Here is a 21,307-nt window from a genome sequence, read left to right as displayed (position 1 = left end):
GAGTTTGCTTTCCATCTTGCTTTAAAAAGGGATGGCCAAAGTGCAAAAGATATGTGGTAAACTTTCTAACTGAATGTTGCTATGAAGTCATAAGAAAGTGAGGGCAGGAGCAGTGAGTTTTGACTTTCTTTAAGATTGGCCCTCTGGTAAGAAAAGCAATATGGCATGGAATGAATGGAATGGCATGAAGAGAAAGAGAGCAGAGCTTGAATTAGCAGTCTTACTTCGCCGCACTTTTCTAAGATGACGAACAAAGCGTAGATTACTGGAGCCATCAGGAAGGAGGGCTAACACTTTTTCACCTCTGTCAAAAGTTTTGTAGTATACACCTCTGGAAGGGCACTGGCTAAAATCGAGCAGAGAGGAAGAAGGCTTCCCAATTTATCATTAATTAGCAATCCCCGTCAGCACTCCAGAAACCATGAACACCTAGTCCTGGTTCCCTTGCTAGGAGTCTGTACTCAGCAATCAATGCAATGCATACCAAATGCAGTACTGCATGCTTCCACCCAACCCGGTGCTAACAAGAATATAGCCAGTCTGGTTAAAATGTACAAACACAATGAATAAGATGCTTTCAAGAAGTTAGAGTCCGCTAAGTGAAGCTCTACTATCAGACAACCTGTAAGGGACAAAACTAATAAAATAAAATTTCTTTGCCAAAAATGAAAACACATGGTCTCTTCTGCAGACAATTTTCAAATTTTCAAGTAGTTGACCGTCATGGTTAATACTATTCTAAATGCTGTCAGTCTTCTCTGTCTTCAGAGGGTCATTGTACTTTTTGTCAGTGCTCTCGTTGGGATGAGCCTTTCAGCTCCACAGGAGAAGAGCACTAGACCTTATATCCTACTTCAATTCAGACTGAAAGGAGTTTCCAATTAGCAGTCAGTCAGTTCAGTGACCAAAACAGACAAATAAGCAGTTTTGATTACATGTGTTTGATAGCTCTGATACACAATTGTTATCAAGTTTGGTTCTCTGTGGTGTATCAGGGATCTAAACAGGCCACAAAATGACTCTTTGTGTGAGATATAAGTGAACAGACAGAGAAAGGAAGTGCAATTCCTACTTTCCAGTATTCATTACCTGAGATTGCTTTAGAAGGTGCAAAAAAAGACAGATTCGCTAAAGACCAGCTGAATCACTTTTGCTTATAACCTAAGTAACATTTGTGTCCAGATCCCCATAGGTTAAGCGTATCTGTTCCAGCCTGTGGATTGCATCTATCTAACGAAGTATTTATAGCTTGAAATTGCATTCACTTATTTCGTCTTTATGAGATAAATCTTTAGTGCACTCAAGCCAAACAATTTATTGTTCAAACAGCTTTGATGCTGGCTTGTGCACTAGTTCAAAACTGTTGAGCCAACTGGCTCACCAGCTAGGGAGATTCTAGCTTTATGTTTTGGTTAATATGTTGGAAATGTTTTTGTAGATTTTTTTCATTGTTTATCTCTTCCATTTGCTTTTTCTCCCCTTTCCTACCCACTATTCTTTTTTCCTTTCCCTACCTTAGAACTTTCACTCTAACCCCAGACCACACAAGGTCTGTGTAGTTGGGAATTTTGTTCATGTTTACTAATTCCTGTTGTTGCTCTATTCCATTTCATCCAAACTTAATATATGCTTATGATGTAGTCAGGATTTAGGATAAGAATCAGCATTGAAACCAGCATAAGTTTACATGTAATGAGATTTTAGTGTGTTAGCCTTGAACCGTAGCCCTCAAAAGTTGAACCTTATTTGTTGTGGCTCATTTCCTCCACACTGGTCGGGTGGCATGAAGCGTTGGATCTGGATGTTTTCGAAATTACATACAGACAGAATGTACTAGTTTTTAGTGGACAGTGCATAGCAAGACAATGTAATATTTTAACATTGCTGTTGATGTTTACTCCAAACCTGTACAGAGGCTTCAGATTTCAAAATTTTTGCAGTAAGTACAAGGAGTTGGACACATGCTATTAATAAATGGCACAGAGAAACAGGGCTCAAATATAATTCTCATTGGAAAAACCAGCCTTGAAATAATATTAAGACTATGACTAGTGGACAAAAGCCACAGATGCAAAACTAAGGCTAGCATTTTGTTCTTAACCTGGAATTTGGTGAAAAAAAATTCTTCCTCCTTTTTTTTAACAGAGTTTATAAATTTAAAAGACATGTTTAAGTCTTAAATATAAATTAAAAGTCTTAAATTAAATGTAAAATATTTGATCTCAAATATCTTGACTGTTTACATTGTAAAATAAACATGATTCATAAACTTTGTTTCTTACCATATCACATTTAAATTATCAACATCAAAAAAATGCCCACTGGTTTTCCATACTCATGCTTTATTTAATTCAGCCACTTTTCTCATTTCTTAATAGCAGAAAACCACATCTTGTGCTAACATTTTGGTGGTACAATGTGTAGCACCGGCATTTGTTAATAACTGAAAAATGCAGCTTCTAGAATCAGTCAATTAAACAGTGAATTTTAAATGTAATGAATGATCTTATTTGGGCTTTTACTGACTGTCTCAATATGACTAAGATGGTCATCTAAGGTAATCTATCCTACTACATGACACGATGACTTTATCTGAAAGGCTAATTTCTTTGGCAATGATTCAACCACCTAATAAATGTTGTCAGACATAATTAGAAAAAATACCGATACATTTTCCCTTACATTTTACAGCAAATTTGTTCTTTGAAACTTGAAACTGCAGATAGTTCATCAGCTGATACAAATTGTCTTAGTTCCACTGAAAGCAATGCCAGTTTCTCTCAACAAAGGATCTGCCCCTTCTGTCTGCTAATTATATGGATACATTTCTATTTAATTTTTAATGCTAACATTTTAAAGACTTCCCATAGCCTTTTTCATAGCAGTAGGACTGGTGAGGAACTCTTTACTGTAATCCACAACAGTCCACAGAATATGGCTTAGAAGGAATATATTTACTACCATTTACTCTCTATCCTTGCACTTCGTCTAATAAAGACATTACCACTCCCTGCAGCCTTGGCATTGCTTCTTTCTTAACGGCCTTTCAGAGAGACATTTGAAAGTGTTAAATGGTGAGATATCTCTAGAACTACTAAATATCAGCTGAGAAAAAGCTTATATAAAGAAGTGTATAAACCGTGAAAATAATGAAGGTTGTTTTTATTGCTTTTCTTTGTTTTGGTATTATTTTTTTAAAAAATCATTTGAGATGTTTTAATTACATTACACTTTGTATTGAAGTTATGACCAGACTAAATTACTAGGTGGCCTTCTACAGCCACGAATTTTTATAACTATTCTGTGACAAAGAAAAATGTGTTAGAAATGTAAATACCAAAGAAACTTTTTTGAAAGCATCTTACTTTTCACATAGTTCACTGGCCTGAATCTTCCTTTATTCATACTTACAACAACATAAATATTTGCATTGATTCACTCCTGGAAGAGTGACAAATTCACTGTTTTAAAATGGCAAAATATACCAGATGTCACAAATGAGAAGAAAACAATTTTTTTTCTGGAGGATCAGCAGCAAAGAGTGCAAGTGCTTGTTATTCTCTTTGCCACTTATCCACAAGGGCTTTTCATCTCCTTGTGGTAGCCGTTGCCTTCTCCTCAGCAAATATGGGGTGTAGTTGGTAATCTTTACTTTAGATATTGAATCTACGCAAAAAAGGTTTCCCAAGAAAGAGGCATTGCCACAAGATTTTTCCACCTAAGCATAGCCGCAGAAGGTCAGTATTCTCAATACTGATGCGGTCTGTAGGGTTTCATGATTAATGCTGCATGCATTGATATATGTAATACTAACATTCTCTGAAACAATACTACTAAGTAATTGACTTGCATGTCTGTACTATTACAAAAGCTCACAATATTTTTAAATAATATGACTTCTTGCATTTTAAATATCTAATTATCAGTATGGTTTTTACCTTCCTGGACATGTCACTGAAAGTGTTTTAAGAGGTAGCTTTGCAGTTTGAAGTTAAGTGGTTTCGAATAGCAATGTATGCAAGCAAACAAAAGGGAAATTTAGAACTTTCCTACAGAGATTTCTAAATCTCTGCCACTCCAAAGCATCTTTTGAGTTTGATGTCTGACATCTGAACACTCTAATAAAGCGTTGAGAATCTGAAGCCTTTGCACCATCAGTCAGGAGAGTTGACATTTGTACGAAAAAGGAAATACATAGTAAATGGCTTTTTCCAGTTACATCAACACCTGGGTTCTTGTGTCAGGAAGCCGAAGTCCTACCAGACCTCCACATACTAGAACAGTAGAAGCAAGGAGGATAGGGATTGCTTTGGTGATACCAACAAGGGAACCGAATATTAAGTTTCCAAGTACAGCTGCTGCTTTGCATAGTGCATTCAAAAAGCCGAAGCCTGTTGCCCTAGAAGAGAAAACAGAAGTAAGTTAAAAAACGGGTGAAAGAGTAAAGTCTTTAAGACAAATCCTCGGTGGGAATAAATCAGAATAACCCCAATATCTTAAGCAGAGTTTATGCCAACAAGGATTCTGTGCTACAAAATCAAAGTCAGCTGCTACACCACTTTATTGAGGCGAATTCATTCTGCTGCCTCAGGGACCAAAATGTGAAATGAATGGCTAAATACGTAACTTTACACCTCTGTAGTGAAATAAAGGAATTGCAAGTGGAAATTCAGTAACACTTAAAATGCTGGACTGGGAGGTGGGAGGTGGGAAAACTTTTGAGAGCTACTTGGTAATTTGAGAAAGAAGTCACCAGAATCAAAGGATAATCATCTTGGGGTACTGAATAGAAATGGATTTCTTGCAGGTGGTATACCTGTTCAATCAGTGCTTTCTCAAAAGGCAAATGAGACCTCCAATAATAATGAATGTTCGTCTCTTAGAGCTAAAGAGAATAGGGCATTAAAAAATCCCTGCTTGGTGCAGAAAAGATATCTGAGAAACTTTGGAAAAAAGGGAAAGGAAATAATTGCCAATAGAAAGTATGACTCGGGCACCTCAGAGGGTCTTTTGCATTGCAGTGCTGTCATTTTAGTAGTCTAGATTAAATATTTTAGATGCCCGGTAACCCATGTATAGATGTACTATGCAAACTGTGACCATTTTAATAAATTGTGTTTTGACATGACTGTATGATTCATAGTTGCAGGGATAACCTTGTCCTTCCAAAAGTGTCTTAACAAAAATATCTGTAAAACGGTAGAATTTCTAACATTTCTCAGATCTCTTAGAAGTGAAAGAGAGAAGGACTGTTCTCAGCTCACGCTGTGCTCACTGGAATAAAATAAGAAGAATCAGGAGGATAGAAACTTCTTTTCAGAACAAAATGTTTCTTTCTTGTTAATGTGAAATACTGCCATTGGAAGGAAAAAGCCTCCAGTCTAAACAGCAGGGATTAACAGAAATTCTAATGGTCTGAGTGACTAATAAGAGCCCTAGTTATTGTACAGAGCTGTATGTGAAGGAAAGGAAGAAGACTTGTGCTCAGATACAGCCTGAATTCCTAGGGAAGTGATTTTGAGAAACTTCCACTGGAGCTCCTAAAGAGCAGCCCAGCGAACCAACTTAAAGTAAACAGATTTGATCCCCACTGAGAGCAAGGATATAAATTCTCAATGTTCTTCACAGAACTATTTTTTTATTTTGATAACAGCAAATCATGGTATCAAGGGAGAAGAGATCCTCTCCCTCAAGCAATGATGGACATGGCCACAGCCCGGAGTGTCACTAGTTCATCTCCTGCTCTTCTGCAAATCTGGCCGCTGGATCTCAATAGTGTTGATCTGCCCAGCCCTTTGGTTTCCTACATCCAAGTCTTATACTGGGGGAGATGTAAAAGCTCCTGTCTAGTACAGTTGGCCAGGACATAGGGGGTTTCATTACTTTCCATGCCCTGACTATCTGACATGCTGCACTTCAGAATTATACTAGTCCTGGTATATTTGAGGACCTGCACCAGCAGAGTGCTGAAGGTAGGTCTAGATTCTTCCAGTATATTTCTAAATCAGTCTAGTTTGCTCTAAGAAGCAGAACTCTAGTTAACCCACAGAGTCAACTCCAGAATCCGAACAAGATTCAGAAATGTGCTAACTTGAAGTAATGGTACTTTGGCTGTCAAATTCTAAAATCAGTTAAAAGGATGTTTGCAGAACAGAATTAAGACATGGAACAGACTAGTTAATATACTTTCAAAAAGATTTTTTTTTTCTGTTAAATATTTGTTTGTCTGTGGTTGCAGACCAAAGTCAAACCTCTTTGCCTAAAACATTATGGAAGTAAAATCAGAAGAGTTGGAACACTGGAACTTCCTTTTCCAGTGTTAGCTCTGTGTAACACATGCCTTTTCTGACCCCAGAAGACACAACTTAGTCTCTTTTGGTGGGTGTTTATAATCATAATAAATTTTTTATTTGGCTATATGTCTCCTGCAATTGACAGCAGTGTTTCAGACTCTTTAAAATACCTGGGATTTAGCAAAGTAATTATTTTGCCTGAAGTAACCACAGTTCCTCTTTGTGCAAAACGTGGCACCCATCCAGCTATTGCATGACAATAAGTATCAGCAATACCTAAGGAAGGAGGGACAGGTCATTCTGATGGCAGAGCAAAAACTTACTAGAAACACTGCGAAAAAAAAAAGTAGAAGACTCAGATATGCCTTCTCTATGTTCAAAGTCCTTACTTGGGGTGGGGTTTTTTTGTTTTTTTTTGTAAACTTGATTAAACCTGCAGTACTTTTACATAATACTTATTGGCAAGAAAAGCTAAACATGCACACCCTGGAAATAATCATCTACAAAGTGATGGGCTCTGCTGTCCGACAGTGCAGACGAATTAGGGTTGCCTGAGAGCACAATGCTGAGAGCAGATAAGGAAATTTTGCAAGTGTTGCTTGTGAAGTTTTCTGAGAGAGAAATGTTTGCAGCAGCTCCTTGAAAATGCCTTCCTCAGAAGAGAAATGAGAAAGTTAAAACTTGCCCCTTTTAAGGAAGGCTTTTGGAGGAATGAGTCCAAAGAAGGAGTGGGTGGTGTACTGAAGGAAGCAGCAAACAGCCACCCTGCATCTTTCAAAGTCTATGAGAAGAAGATCAAATCTCTACCACAGAAACATGTGTACTACAAGGGCAGATAAAGGGGAGCATCAGAAGAATATCTGGAGGAAGCTGACCAGAATGGGGAGAAGATCCTGAGGGAAGGAGCTCCAGACTGATGCATCTTCTAGGGTGAATGAGAGTGCGGATAGTAAGGAGGAGCATGAAGAGGAAAGGCTGTGGTAAAAGAGACTTTATCACAAGCAGGTAGGAAGACGTTAGAGACAGCACAGCCAACCTGGAAAACAGAGCTTATGTGATAGGATAATAACAGGCCGCAGCTATTTTGAAGAAGTCAGGGGAAGAAGGAGAGGAAAGGAGTTAGAACTGTTCTAATTTTGGCCTCATTTATGGACAGAAGGCATTTCTAAAATTATGTGGTGACTGGTTGTGATCAGTATCTGCACATGTAAATACAATTTCTTCAGCTGCCAGGTACTGATGTAAAACCAAACTTGCCCTCAAAGAACAGCAACAGGAAAAAACCTGTTCACATAGGAAAAGTAGACATTTAGTCATCAACAGCTTCAGTGTATTCAGAGAGATACCAGAACTCCCCAAAGAATACATAGATCCAGCTAACACAAATTTGGACAGATACAGGCAGGAAATCTTTGGAAAGACAACAGCACAAAACATATGGGGATGCTTTACTTATATTCAGTGTCGTTTTATGCGGTTTTATAAAGGTAAGCTGTTTCACAGATGCAATTTGCTTATATCCACTAGTTATAACAGGGTTCTGAATATAATTTTCTGAGCAATTTGGACCATTTTTTTTTCATATGCTGGGCTCTACAGATAGTACATTCATGGCTGCCACTGTGATTTAGATCTCTTATGAATTATATACCCAAGATTACGTTATTAAGGCTTAAAGTAATTTTGTAATACAATATCTCTTATATCTGAGCAAAATTAATGTAATTTGTTGGCACTGAAAAAACAGTTCTGCTTTCTAAATGGACTTATTCAATTTTTCCAATTGTAAGGGTTATTATTAGTCTAATCCCATTAATGTTATCAAATTATAAACAAAAAAGAGTAAGACAAAGTCAGCTCATTTTTATTGCCCTTGGCTGTCCTGATGATACAAAATGAACAACGCAGCAGAAGTTCAATCTTTTGACCCTTAAGCAGTTTTCAGGCATGTCCTTTTGCCTAAAATACGCACATCATTGGCAGGAACAATAAGATTTTTACAGGCTTAAGTAAAATGTTGTTGCATCCTATACCTGAAAAGCATTGTCACTGTTCAAACTTCTGCCTTCATGTCCTTCAATTTTACTATTGTGCTTGAATGTGAATTTGTTCTTTACTAATAGTCAGAACAAAGTCATTAAGCAAACTGTTGAGCTCTAGAGAGAGCAAATTCAGGCTTGTTGGTTTTTAAACATCTTTCTTAGAACAGTGTTTGTGATTCAAATAATCTAAAATCTATATTAATTCATGCCTTCATAATTAACTCTACTGAATCCAGGGGAGTAAAAATAGCCAGGCAATAAATATTCTGCAATTAACATACATACAAAAACATAATCTTGTCTTGCAGCACTAGTATAATCTCTGCTGCAGTGTTTCAGGAAAGTTCTAGAGTGTACAGAAAGTCTGCAAATGATCAAAGATATGTGATGTGTCATCTCAGCATCATGAATGAACTAAGTGAAAAAATCCAAAGGCATAGGGTCATTACTATATACACCAATTTCCATTATGTTGATCAGTTACTGGGCAAAGTGCTGCCACAAAAATGTTTTTTTTTTGACTCCATGAGCAATTCTTATTACTGGTCAAGGGAGTTCAGTAGCAAGAATCCCCTGTCCAGGTAGAGAATGTCATTAAATCCTTCAGGCACATCAGTAAGATAATGCTGGTGAATCAATTTGGGACTGCCTTAAAAAAAAAAGGTACAGATTTTAGTACTGACTATAAAAGTGTCAGGTCTGAAATAAAGCTGGATATTAGGCAAAAGGAATTTTCCCCAATGTATTTTATTTCTGTTGCTAGGAAAGCTGTGACAAAGAAAAATGCTTAGCTTCCTTTCACCCAAGCCCCACATAAAAATGGCATGAGTCCAAACAGTTAAAAATAGAGAGATTATCCAAGCCTTCAGATTAAAAGATCTTGTTTCCTGGTTGCTACATATGCTCCTTCTTAGACCAGGTGCCTATATTCCTACATAAAATACTTCAGGCCCACTTTTCCACTGCTGATAGTCAGTGGATAGCACCTAAAAACTTAATTTTCCTGCACTGAAGTGCTACTGAATGTGTAGCACAGATATTTGATAACTTTCTTGCCAGAGCTAGTGCTGAGTCTATCCAGCAAGCTACAAAAAACTCTGAATATCACTTTTGTGGGTGTTGATAATATGCAAAGGCTATTAAAACCAAGTTTCTGAATGTGCTATGGACAATTTTCTAATGTCCAAACATTTCAAGATCTTTTTAAAAATTTGTACCAAGATACATATCATATCCTGGCCAATTACAGCATTCAGTGTGAAAGTAAAACCGTGGAATTTGCCTTTCTGCCTTGGACTACTGCCCAAGGCATTGCATAGGTTCAGCCTGTCATGCCTTAAAAACATTAACATGAAATTTCAGCAAAATGCAGTTGAACCGCATCCACAGGATGGCAGTAGAAAATAGCTGTCAGGAAGTCTACCCTAAGATGATGACTGCTGTTATGACTCAAAAGAATAGAAAACAACTCTTCCGACAGCCACAACAATATGAAGTTGGACTTAAGATAACCTGTGAATAATGTTTATTACTCTGGGGATAGCTTCTCAGGGCTAAAGAAAAAGAAAATAAGATAAATATAATGAACTGAAGATAGGCGACTTACTTCTTAATTATGACCAAACCCTTAAGAACTTATTTCAGAGGTAATAAAAAAAGGCAAAACAGGATGACTTCATTTTATAGCACACCTTGAATTCTAAATATTCCTGGCCAAGATTCAAACCCAAATGCCTGGCAGCTGTAGTAAAACTGATGAATTGTTGGTTATCTGATGCAATCTGACCTTGATTTACTCTGTGGGAGATGACCTATTTCTGTTCCACTTTCTGTTTAGGTTTGGGTTATTTGTTGTACCCACTGCTTGACAAGACTCTTGGCTTATAAATCTGATGCTTCCAAGTTAGTTCATAAGAAGATATGTATCATTTATGTGCAAGTAAAGAATGCATTTTCAAGTCATAAAAATATCCTAAATGTTACTTCTTCAGAGAATTTTAATTCTCTTCCATTCACATTTATATTACAGGCAGAGCTAGGAAACTGTGCAATGTTATTCCAAGACCCTTGGGCACACACATTACAATGCAGGCCATAATTACCTCATCACAGAATATTTTTTTTCCGCATCACTCTGCCAATGCACAGAACAAAGAGAGCTTGAGGTTAAAACATAAAGGTAGTGAAGAAAACTTGGTTTCCCCCATCTTCTGCAGAAGTTGGAAGGTGCACTGTGAATAAGGCTGGTGACTGCAAGATGAGAAAGCAGTCTTGTGGTTAAGGTATCAGGAGTGCTGTCAGGAGAAAGCATACAATCCCTGCCCTGCTGCAGATTTTGTATACGATGCAAGCAAGTCTCTTAAAGCTAACTAAATAGTCATTAAGTATGGTCTTCACATTTTCTGGGTGCTCAGCTCAGCACCTTCAGGATTGTATTGCTGAAGTGCTGAGTACTTACAGCTGCAGTGGAAGTTACACTCAGCCCATTCCCTCTTCTAAAACGTGCAGTGACTGGGACTGTTGGTACCACACATGTCAAATTGAGAACCTAAAGTAATTTTTAACAATTTCTTTTTCCTCTGTGCCTCAATTTCTACATCACCTCCTTTCAAAGTAGTGCTTGGAAAATATGGAAAGTTCATGAAAGAGTAGGAAAACATTCTAGGTGCACCCAAAAATGTTTGCAAGACATTTAATAACTCTCCTTTGGAGCAGAGCTTCCAGGGCTATGGAATAGTTTGGTTTGGCCTTTAAGAGAGTCACGACCAACCAAAGACCTTTCAGAACCTGCTGACTAGTACAGAACAGCACAGGCCATTAAAAAGATAAGGCAAAAGACAAAAGAAAAGGTGACACAAAATATGAGTTAATACAAGTTCTTTACATTGTGGAGCTGGGTTAATTTACTTGCTTATTGGAAATCATCTAGTTTATAGCTAGTGATCATGACTGTCCTTTAAAATTTGTGTACTGAAAAGTTAAAAAAAAATATTATCAAATGATTATTCATTACCACCATGTGTATCATCTGGAAGACAGAAACCTTTGACTAGAATTAGTAACACATCTTCACCCTTTAACACAACTTTGCCCTCCAACAGAGAACCATTTGAAACCTATACAGTCTCCAATATCTCTTATTTTAGCAGTTGTGCAAATCAACTGAGATTTTATAAAGAACATTCAAGCAAAATCTATGCTAAAATGTCATAAAATTTGAAAGTACTCATCAAAAATATAGGGCAAACTACTTAATTACCTCAAATTCAGGCATTAGTAAATTAAAATGTAAATAGGTAGATGAATGTGAATGCATACAGAAGCCAAATCTGTTAAGATTTTGAAGCAACCTAAACTCTGCCCTGTGGGCAGCTGATGATAAGGAAACTGAAATGTGTGCTGTGTATCATACACATCACACATTTCCAAATTAGTCACCACGCCCCTCTCTGGCAAAAAGCCAGTATGATCCCTACATAACCTGGAGTACGATTTATGAAACACCTTTTGTATTACACTGTACGACACCGGCAAAGCCCCAGCAGTTTGGCAACTGGCTGGTCTCCAAGAAGAGTTGTGGAGGAGGAAAAGGAGGGGCTGCCCATCCTGGTCTCTTGTGCATGGTAGTGTGAACTGGCCTCCTTCCACACGCTTTTCTTTCAGCCCAACCCGGAGCTGTGCTTTGCTGCTGGTTTGTGGTCATTTCACTGATCGGGAGAAAGAAAACAGTACGTGCTGGAACAGTAAAACAGTGACAGAGTGAGCAAAGTTGTTGTGCCTGGATTGCCTTTTGAGGGGAAACTGGAAGCCAGTTTGAGGACCAGATTCACTCTGGATGCAGCTTTGAAGTGAAAGAGGGCATCATCTCAAGTATGAAGGACCTCATATGCAACAACAGATCAGGCAGCTTCGTGTACCATGTATGCTTGGAAAGGCTGTTCAGCCATACAGCTACTTGCAGAAGCTGGAAATTCCAGGCAAGTCATGCCTGGCTATGGATAACGGAGGAGTCTTAGAAGGAAAGACAGGACCAGCGGTGGTGGGCAATGGTGGCTGTTGAACTGTAGCTGGTCTGGATTTCAAAAAAAAAAAAATCAGAGAAAAATTCTGGGAATCAAGTTATTTGAGTCCCCAATGGTATTAATTTTCAAATAGTTCTGTGAAACACGAAGAAGCTTTGCTCCAGTCTAAAAAAAACATGCATAGGAAGTAACTTCTAGAATTTCTTGTTTCCTTATAACCCAGATGGCAAAAACTGGCAGTGATGGTTCCACCACTTTTGAAACTTTTAAAAAAAAAAGTCATCTACAGTATATATCAGCGGTGTCGTTCCTGGTAGGCTTTTAATATCAATAATACAAAGTGACAAGTTTTCTGTGTGAGTTGTTGCAAAGATCCCCAGCAACTCAGCTGCAAGTAAATTTCTGAGGTGGAGTTCCAGACAGCTATTATTGCACACATAAGATTTTTAGAAAAGAAAAATGGGGAAGAATTTGCTAGAATCCCAAAGTTATCAGAAACTATTAAAAAACAACTATTAGCTACAACTACAGATGCCCTAGAATAGGTATCAGTTACATTCTTTCTATCATTCCTAATAATGATGATTATTTTTGCTTCCATTAACATCAATGGCTTTTCCAATTGTTTTTCTTTACTTCATTTTAAGAAAATATTTGTGGCTGCTACATTCAGGAATGTCAAAAACATAGCTATTTCTAAAGGATATTTTGGATGATGGAATAATTCTTGCCAGAAGAGCAATTTCCTGAGGTGTAATAAAAACAGTAGTGCTTAATATTAAAGCTTAGTGCTTTGGATTCATAAGTGGGCTAGTATGGTTATTCAATACAACCACAGCAACGGACATCAATTTCTTGTGTGAAGAAGCATATAATTTTAAAATGCCAATGAAAAGAAAACAGAGAAGCCAGCCTACAGTCTTCCTCTCCTGATGGACAATACTAAAGCCAATTGCACCTCTGCCCAAAAACTTCAACTTGCCAGCAAGGCATCATACATTTATAAACTGGAAATGTGTTTCAGCATATTTGAAGCTTCTAGTGAATGACATAAGGAAAAGCACTGTGACAGAAGAAAGGACACACTGTCCCTTGGCAGGAATCTGGGCAATTTTAGATAAAATTTGTTTAAGGAGGAGAGGGGGAAGAAATATCCCAATCTATTCAAGAAAATGGGGCTTTTACATTTTTACACTCAACATACAACAGCATATGACTCAACTGTTCTTTCTGTGCATTAAGTGACATAAAATCAGCATTAAAAAGTACCTGGTATAGGAAAAAAAACCCACCCTGTGTCATCTAGCAGAAATGCTTGCAGGACATGAAGAATTGTCCTGAGCTTTCTTGCAAGAGCCCTGAAGAGTCAGATGCAGTGCCCGAGCCATTTTTGTATTCACTGAATGTTGAGCATGTACACTCCTAGTGACCCCGCATACAAATTTGTAGCAGACTGATTAAGAGCTCAGCATGGTTCAAGCCCACAATCTCTCCCAGAAGATGATGTTCAGCTCCAGACAGTGATTTTTAATATCGTCCCCACCATTTCACAGCCAAAAGACAAATGCAGCTATATTGCTGTTTTGGACCAACTACGGCCTTCATAGCGAGTTGCACTAGGGGAAACCTGAAATAGTCCATTACCGTTTTCAAAAATATTACTCATTAGCTGTGTTTTAAATGAGAGTAGCAGTCAGACCTTCTTTTTTCATATGAAACCACATTTATGGTATTGTCCTGACTAGGTGATATTTGATGCAAAATGCATACCAAATAGCTCAAAAAAATCTCTTTTGTCCCCTCACTATTCATAAGACTAACTATTCATTCAGCCCACTCAAAACATCCCTACCTCTGTGAAGCTCATACGTAACCTTTTCTATTTACCATTTCTGCTGGTACACAGAGATAGTGTCAGTGAGGTTAGGGGAGGTGTCTCTGCACATACCTTCTGTCTGTAGGGTACAGCTCCACAGTAATAACGTCTAGAGAGTTCCATGCCGAGATGGTGAGGCCGTTGTAGAGGCACAGCATACCTATCATCATAGATTCGCTGGTCCCAAACCACAGGAAAAAACAGCTGATACCAGAGAGAACCATGGAACCACCTAAGTACGAGATGGGTGAAATGAACATGAAGTGGAGCTGTATTTAAAGAATGACCTTTCTTTGTTCTGTCTAATGTTTCTATACACACAGTGTAACTAAATAATCGACCCATATATTTGCATTAAAAACTAAAGAGACCTCCTCTGCCGGTAAGAGCAATCAGGCAAACAAACATTTTAAGGGTCTCATAGAAAAAAACCCCATAACTCCTCAAATATTAGGATATATCATAAAGTATTAAGCTGGAACCCCCTCTGAACTCCCAAAGCAAGCTGCCTGGGGAAAACCAATCACATTCTTCCTTGTTCATCTTCTTCTGCACCTACATGACACTCATTCATATATTGTTGCAATAAAAACACCAAGTGGGAATTACATTTATACAGATATATTCTCCTAGAAAATTAGTACAATGAACCACCACACAGTTATATAAGTAAACTGAAAACAGATTTGTCATTGCAGGTAAGCCACAGGAGATCTCTTTCAACTATGCTACTTTGCAAAACAGGTAACAGGCAAAGGACTGCTGACTCTTCTGAGGAGCTGCTCCACTAGCTGAGGACATCTCGCTTTCCTTTCGGCTGAAGCAAAGACAAGCCAATGGTCAGCACCCTCCAAAATCTCATCCCAAATGCCTAAATAAGCGTCTTGTAATATCAGAATGGAAGAGCAATGACGAACTGGTTACAGAACCCTTTGTTCTTAGAGTTTCTAAATTGGGGGCTTTTTAAAACAACAGTTATGATGCCGCATAAAAGAAGTATCTGCAGAAGGCATGTTTTGATCTCTCTGAACCAAATTCTTTAAAAAGTGAACATGCCACTTTATCAGCAGAGCTTTAGGTTTTTGTATTGGTCCACTTTCAAAGTGAAGACCCTACCTAGCATTGTTAACCGTCCAATTCTATCCATCAGAAGAGCAGACACAATATTCCCTGGCAACACTGCCAAAGTTCCCAGGAAATTAACAAAGTAAATCCAGTAGGCACTGTAGTCATCATCGAAAGAAATCTGGCATCCTGTCCTGATGTGGAAAAATGTGCAATTTATCAATTCACTGTCAACAAATTTATATTGCTCGAGATCTGTGGAAAGAAGAAAAAGAAACATTTCAGCTAACAGCCGATTCCATGTGCAGCTTTTGATTAAAAACATTCCAAGTTTAGGCAACTTTAATAACTTGGAGCTTTCACTGCTTTGTAAAATGGGACTAGTTATTGCTGTTAATTTTGATACCTTTTTATCTTAATAGAAAAATATGCAAAGCTCATGAAAAAGAGCGACTAAGGCCTGGAATTAGGCAAGTTATATTACTGTATATCAGCTCTGATTGGGCTGTATTTGGTTAAGGCCTTTCAGCACCATCTGGCCTTGCATAAAAAGCACTGGGTATCTGCAAGTTTCTATCACTAGGTCTTGCTTGGTATCAGATGTTCTATTTGCATACCAGACAGATTTTCAGATGAGACTGGCAATCATGCTCTAGTTTGGTTTGACTTCCTTTAGAGTGAAAAATTCCTACAGAATTCATATTAAACTAATTTTCATTTCTGACAAGGTCTTGTGATCTTCAGCTTGAACGTGGATAAGTTGCTACACGCAACCTGTTCAGGGCATTCTTCTTCCAATACCATTAAAGAGATCTCTCCCTATACTTACTCTTTCTTTCTGTTCCTCCTGTCAGCCTTATAACCCTGAATCAAGAGTACCTTCCTTCCACACAAAGCAAGCTGGGCGTTGCTTGCTCTGAAACCTAACTCTGTTAGTATTATGACTGCTGGAGTTACAGGAAAGTGGTAGGAAGTGCCCCATCTTTCCGACAAGCTTAGTTGGTCATGTTCTACTTTCAGTTATGTTTTATTAAACTGGAAAAAAAAAAGAGACCTCTTTTTAAACATATGAAAATATGCATTCCTATTTTTGTTACAATACGTAGGAGAGTGGGAATGATTATAGATTAGGTAGTTTGAATCCTGAACTCAGATTTCCATGCCACAGCAAGCACAATGGACAACGTATTTCACCAGTGCCATTTAGACTAAATAAAAATACACTAAAGCTACCAGTAAAACAGTAAATATATTGTCTCCTCTCCAGACCCAATCTCTTTAGAGATTATTAAAATAAAATAGATTATTATCTGAGACAATATTAGGCCTGTTATATCTCTAGTGTGGGTGTGATCCTTTGACTTTTATATTATAACATTATGGAGGCCTGTTGCTTTTTATAGCTTCTTATTCCCGACAAGAGGACTTCTTGTATGTCTTATTAGAAATCCAGAAATTATAAATAGAAGATGAGAACACGCATCTGAATAATGGATGTTCAGGGCTTTTTCTTGCAATACCTGTGTTGTAGAAGGTGGTATTCACGAAAGTACAGTTCCTGAAGTATGTGTTCAGTGAAGTAATGTCTTCAAACACACAGTTCTTAAAAAGTGAATCTTCGAAGGTTACTGATTTAAACTTCATCATAATAAACCTGCACGATATAAATAATTTTTGTCAGTCTGCCTTCATAGGCTAGAAAGAGCAACAGGTCAAGCTGATGCAGCTATACAGGTCTAAAAAAATCTCAACTCCAGTAATAATGATTCCTTGAAGGCATTCTGGAGATGTAAATAATGATTAGTTAATTCTAGAATACTATCATTCAGAAAAAGGATTAATAAGACAAAGCTTCACATAGCTACCAGCCACAACTTGTAATAGAGTTTCAATAGTCTTGTAAAATCACTATTACTTCTAATTTGACAATATTGTTGGAAAATGGGACATTATGCTCCATAAACTCAGTCTCTTAAAACAAAAAAACACCTGCTAGTAACAACAAGCTGGAAAGAAATAGTTTTTTAAGAACCTTCATTTCTCTAGAGGAACACACTGGGCACCATGTCGGGCTCAAATGCAAAGCATACTGGTCCAAGTGTTAAAAATAGTTTTGCAAAGTGGTTTAACATGAACACAACAATTACACTGCTAGTTATACAGCTAGATATCTAACTGGAAGTATATGTTTGTTACTCCTGTGTCTGTGGATGTAATTGCAACTACTGCACACATAAAACAGGTATAAACAACTTGCCAGTAGCTTTTCTTATTTCTGAACATTCTTCTTTGTACTGACTCTCTTTTTTAACTGCCAGGTCTTTGATCATGACTGTCAATCAAGCCATTCACAGACAAAGTCAATAACAAAGTGTATTACTAGCACTAACCTTCTACCTCAATGTTACCAGACTAAAACAATGTTGTAAACTTTTTTTAGTATAATTCTACCAAACAACTTCATTATGCTAACAAAAAAATGACAGATGTACGAATATATCATTATTTTTACGATGTCTTTTATTTCCCATGAACACGAGTAAAAAGCTACAACTAAAAAAGGGCAGTTTTGTTGGCAGACTTCACCCGAACTGGTAACAGTTTGAAAGCAGTGCTTTAATTATTATATGGCAGTAAGAACTGTTAAAATGGCAAAGCCTTCTGAACACAGATCTGGCTCTGCTCTAATTAAACCTGGTGTGACTAGCGAAGTATTTCTCTTATTACAAGCCTGATAGCAGGAATAGGAACACACAAAATACTCTGCCTACGAAATTGTAGAAATTAAACTCTCATGCCAATAAAGTTGTTGGAATCAGATCTTTATGAGAAAGGAAAGCAAAAGGTAATTGTTTTTATCACAGGAGAAGACTTACTAGCTAATTAATTCTGTTTGTGTATTGGTCAGAAGAATGGTGTTTTCAGCCCATTAGTTTTATTTACTATATCATTTCTCATTTGTGACAGACTCTGATTAAAATCAGGCTGGCATTCAGTGTCAACTCATTATCATTTTTCATATAGCACTTTCCATTTTAAAATGTAGCCTAATTCCAGAGGAGAACAAAGAAAATTTAGCAATTAGATTAGTCAGTTGGAACAGAAATGACAGACTACATGTCATACATTCTTCTGATGCACTTTTTATCTTTGGACAGGAAACATGTTGTGACTATATTAAAATTGGTGTTGCAATGATTTGAATTAAAACCCAACAGAAATGTAATTATGTAAAAGGTCAAGCATTTATGGATCTTCTAGTTAAAACAGAATATGAAGGAAACACTGAGATTGAGGGTAAGCGGAGCATTGAAACATTTGTGAAGGAAGAATATCAAACGAGTTCATACTTCCGGAGAAAATGTTTTGTGAATCTCAAGTAACTGCCAGAGGCCTATTAAATTTGCACATCTGAAAGAGTAAATTAGTGTTTTAGTGTAGATTAATGTTAGATTTTGTGTTTTACAAGAATTTTCAGTTCAAATTGGTAAGATCTTGATTGACAGAGTGCTGTCAGTTACTGACAGTAAATAGTTCTTTAAACTAGCTATGGCTAGTTTAAAAATGAGATAACTGCTATTTTTGTCTGCAATGCATAAACATTTAACTGTGTCAAAACTCAAGTTCTTATAAAAATAATTTTAAAAGCCCCATATTACAAAAATCATTACTTTTATTCACTTAGATACAGATTTTCCTATGGAAATATTAATTACTTAGTACCATGACTTCCAGGAGACCATTCACATGGTTGTTCTATATATTTCTTAAGAGAAAGCAGATACCTAAACCAGCTGTGTTTAATTTTCCACTAAGTTATCTAGTTATCTGTAAAGTCCAGATAGAGCCTTAATATATTTGGATTCAGTTAAAAAACACAAAAGGCATTGCCAACGTGTTGTTTCACATTTCAGAGCTGTTCATACTTTTTATTGACTTAGAGTAACGTTTAGCTTTTATTTTTCTGTGATAAGATCCTAAACTCTCAGTGTTCAGCATTTTCACAGGAGCGTCTTTCATCGACAGGAATAAAAACGGCAACGGAGATGAAAGTATGTCCTTCCCCAGCCCCCTACAGTATGTGGCATATGTTGGGTCTGAAAACCTTTGAATCCCACTGTGAAAGGAAGTATCGTTAACTTAGGCTTTTTGGTCTGATTTTCAGGATGACAAGGAAGCTGGGTTTGCATGAGGGATCCTCACTAAGGAACCACCAGGGTATGTACAGGTCCACTTCTCCTCATGCTACACGAGTTATAAGAACTGAGGAACAGAAATAAATTCCCATTAAAAAGAAACAAATGCATTTATCATTAGCCAATGGAGAAAAACATTAGATTATTAGGACATGCTTTAAAACACGTATTTGTTTATTTCAGCAGAGTTGGGATACTAGGAAATCTCTAAACCTGTCATTGATGTATTCTCCATTGCTGTGAATCTGATTTTCCAGTGTGAAGTTGAAGACGAAATGGGAAACCTCCTCATTGCGGAAATGTTTCACTCGGGATGCATACTCGTCTGACTGCAGATGTTTAATGACATCGGGAAACCAGACAGATAAGCCGTAGTAGCTGTGAAAAACAGAAACAGCTCAGTTGCCAATCTCACTTGTTCGGAAATCTGTGCAAGGTGAGGATGAGCAGCTCCCTCGGCTGGTTATGTGATGGAGCAGTTGCTCCGTCATAACAAAATCCTCCATAAAATAAAAATATTGAAAGATGCTGACACCAGAAGATGCCAGTTTTCAGAAGCAGATATTCTTGATGATTCAGGCTTGCAACCAAGAACAGACTAACTGATAAATGTAACGTTTTGTGGAAAGATATTGAATAAAACCTTTCCAAATAAAAAGGATAATTATAGTGACAGAAATTTTCATGCAGGTGATTCTTCTGTCTGTCAAGCCTAGCAAAAATCGTTTTAAGATCTCAACCATTCTTACCCAAAAGACAGGGTGAACCATACAGCTGTAAGTTTGATAGTGTTATCCTTCACCGGGTAGTTGAAGCATCTCATAAATGTCAGCCAAATCTGTAAATCATTAGGAAAAACATTTATTTTAAATTGTGTTTTGAATAATTTTGTTAAATTATAGAAAATTTTTGATTCTGATTAGCTTGCTTCTTCAGGGCATCAGAGAGAGCAGATCAACTGTTTGATACTGATCATTGCTGTACTTCTCATATAAGTATGTTAATCTCCAGCTATTGCCAGGTTGTGTGTGTTCTGTGACTTTTCGTCTTCTTTTCATAGAATCATAGAATGATTTGGATTGGAAAGGACCTTTAAAGATCACCTAGTAAAATCCCTCTGTGATGAGCAGGTACATCTTCCTCTAGACCAGGTCACTCAAAGCCTCATCCAGCCTGGTCTTGAACACTTCCAGGGATGGGGCAACCACAGCTTCCCTGGGCAACCTGTTCCAGTGTCTCACCACCCTCACAGTAAAGAATTTCTTCCTGATATCTAATCTAAATCTACCCTCTTTCAGTTTAAAACTTTTACCCCTTCTTCTGTCAATACAGGCCTTGGTAAAAAGTCTCTCTCCAGCTTTCTTATAAGCCTCCTGTAAGTATTTAAAGGCCACAATAAAGTCTCCCTGAAGCCTTCTCTTCTCCAGGCTGAACAACCCCAACTCTCTCAGCCCGTCATCATAGCATAAGTGCTCCAGCCCTCTGATCATTTTTGTGACCGTCCTCCGGACCCACTCCAACAGGTCCATGTCTTTCCTGTGCTGAGGGCTCCAGAGCTGGACACAGTACTCCAGATGGGGTCTCACCAGAGTAGAGTAGAGGGGCAGAATCACCTCCCTTGATCCGCTGGCCACACTTCTTTTAATGCAGACCAGGATATGATTGGCTATCTGGGCTGCAAGCACACATTGCCAGTTCATATGAAATTTTTTATACACTGGTGTGGACTGTGTCTGTTAATTCATCCTTGCTCTGATCACCTCAAACTTTTCTAATCTCTAGGCAGCTTCATTTCACTATCTCAAATAAATCA

The 21,307-nt window shown here is 37.6% G+C and overlaps 1 protein-coding gene across 2 annotated transcripts in view; it reads right to left on the bottom strand.

Annotated features, from left to right (window-relative positions):
• Positions 1-2,869: 2,869 nt before the first annotated feature.
• Positions 2,870-21,307, bottom strand: part of SV2C (synaptic vesicle glycoprotein 2C) — a 121,174-nt gene continuing 102,736 nt past the window's right edge. For both annotated transcript variants that reach the window (XM_054186937.1, XM_054186938.1), the window contains 6 exons: positions 20,244-20,332; positions 19,708-19,872; positions 16,819-16,952; positions 15,350-15,553; positions 14,306-14,465; positions 2,870-4,399 (listed from right to left, as the gene is read on the bottom strand). In XM_054186937.1, coding sequence (XP_054042912.1) covers positions 4,216-4,399; positions 14,306-14,465; positions 15,350-15,553; positions 16,819-16,952; positions 19,708-19,872; positions 20,244-20,332 — 936 coding nt within the window. In that variant the 3' untranslated portion in view covers positions 2,870-4,215. The remainder of the gene's footprint in view (positions 4,400-14,305; positions 14,466-15,349; positions 15,554-16,818; positions 16,953-19,707; positions 19,873-20,243; positions 20,333-21,307) is intronic.

The sequence above is a fragment of the Rissa tridactyla genome, chromosome Z, assembly GCF_028500815.1.
Source record: "Rissa tridactyla isolate bRisTri1 chromosome Z, bRisTri1.patW.cur.20221130, whole genome shotgun sequence".
Classification (NCBI taxonomy): domain Eukaryota; kingdom Metazoa; phylum Chordata; class Aves; order Charadriiformes; family Laridae; genus Rissa; species Rissa tridactyla.
The sequence above is the reverse complement of the archived record's forward strand: the minus strand, read 5'-3'. Positions and strand labels throughout refer to the sequence as shown.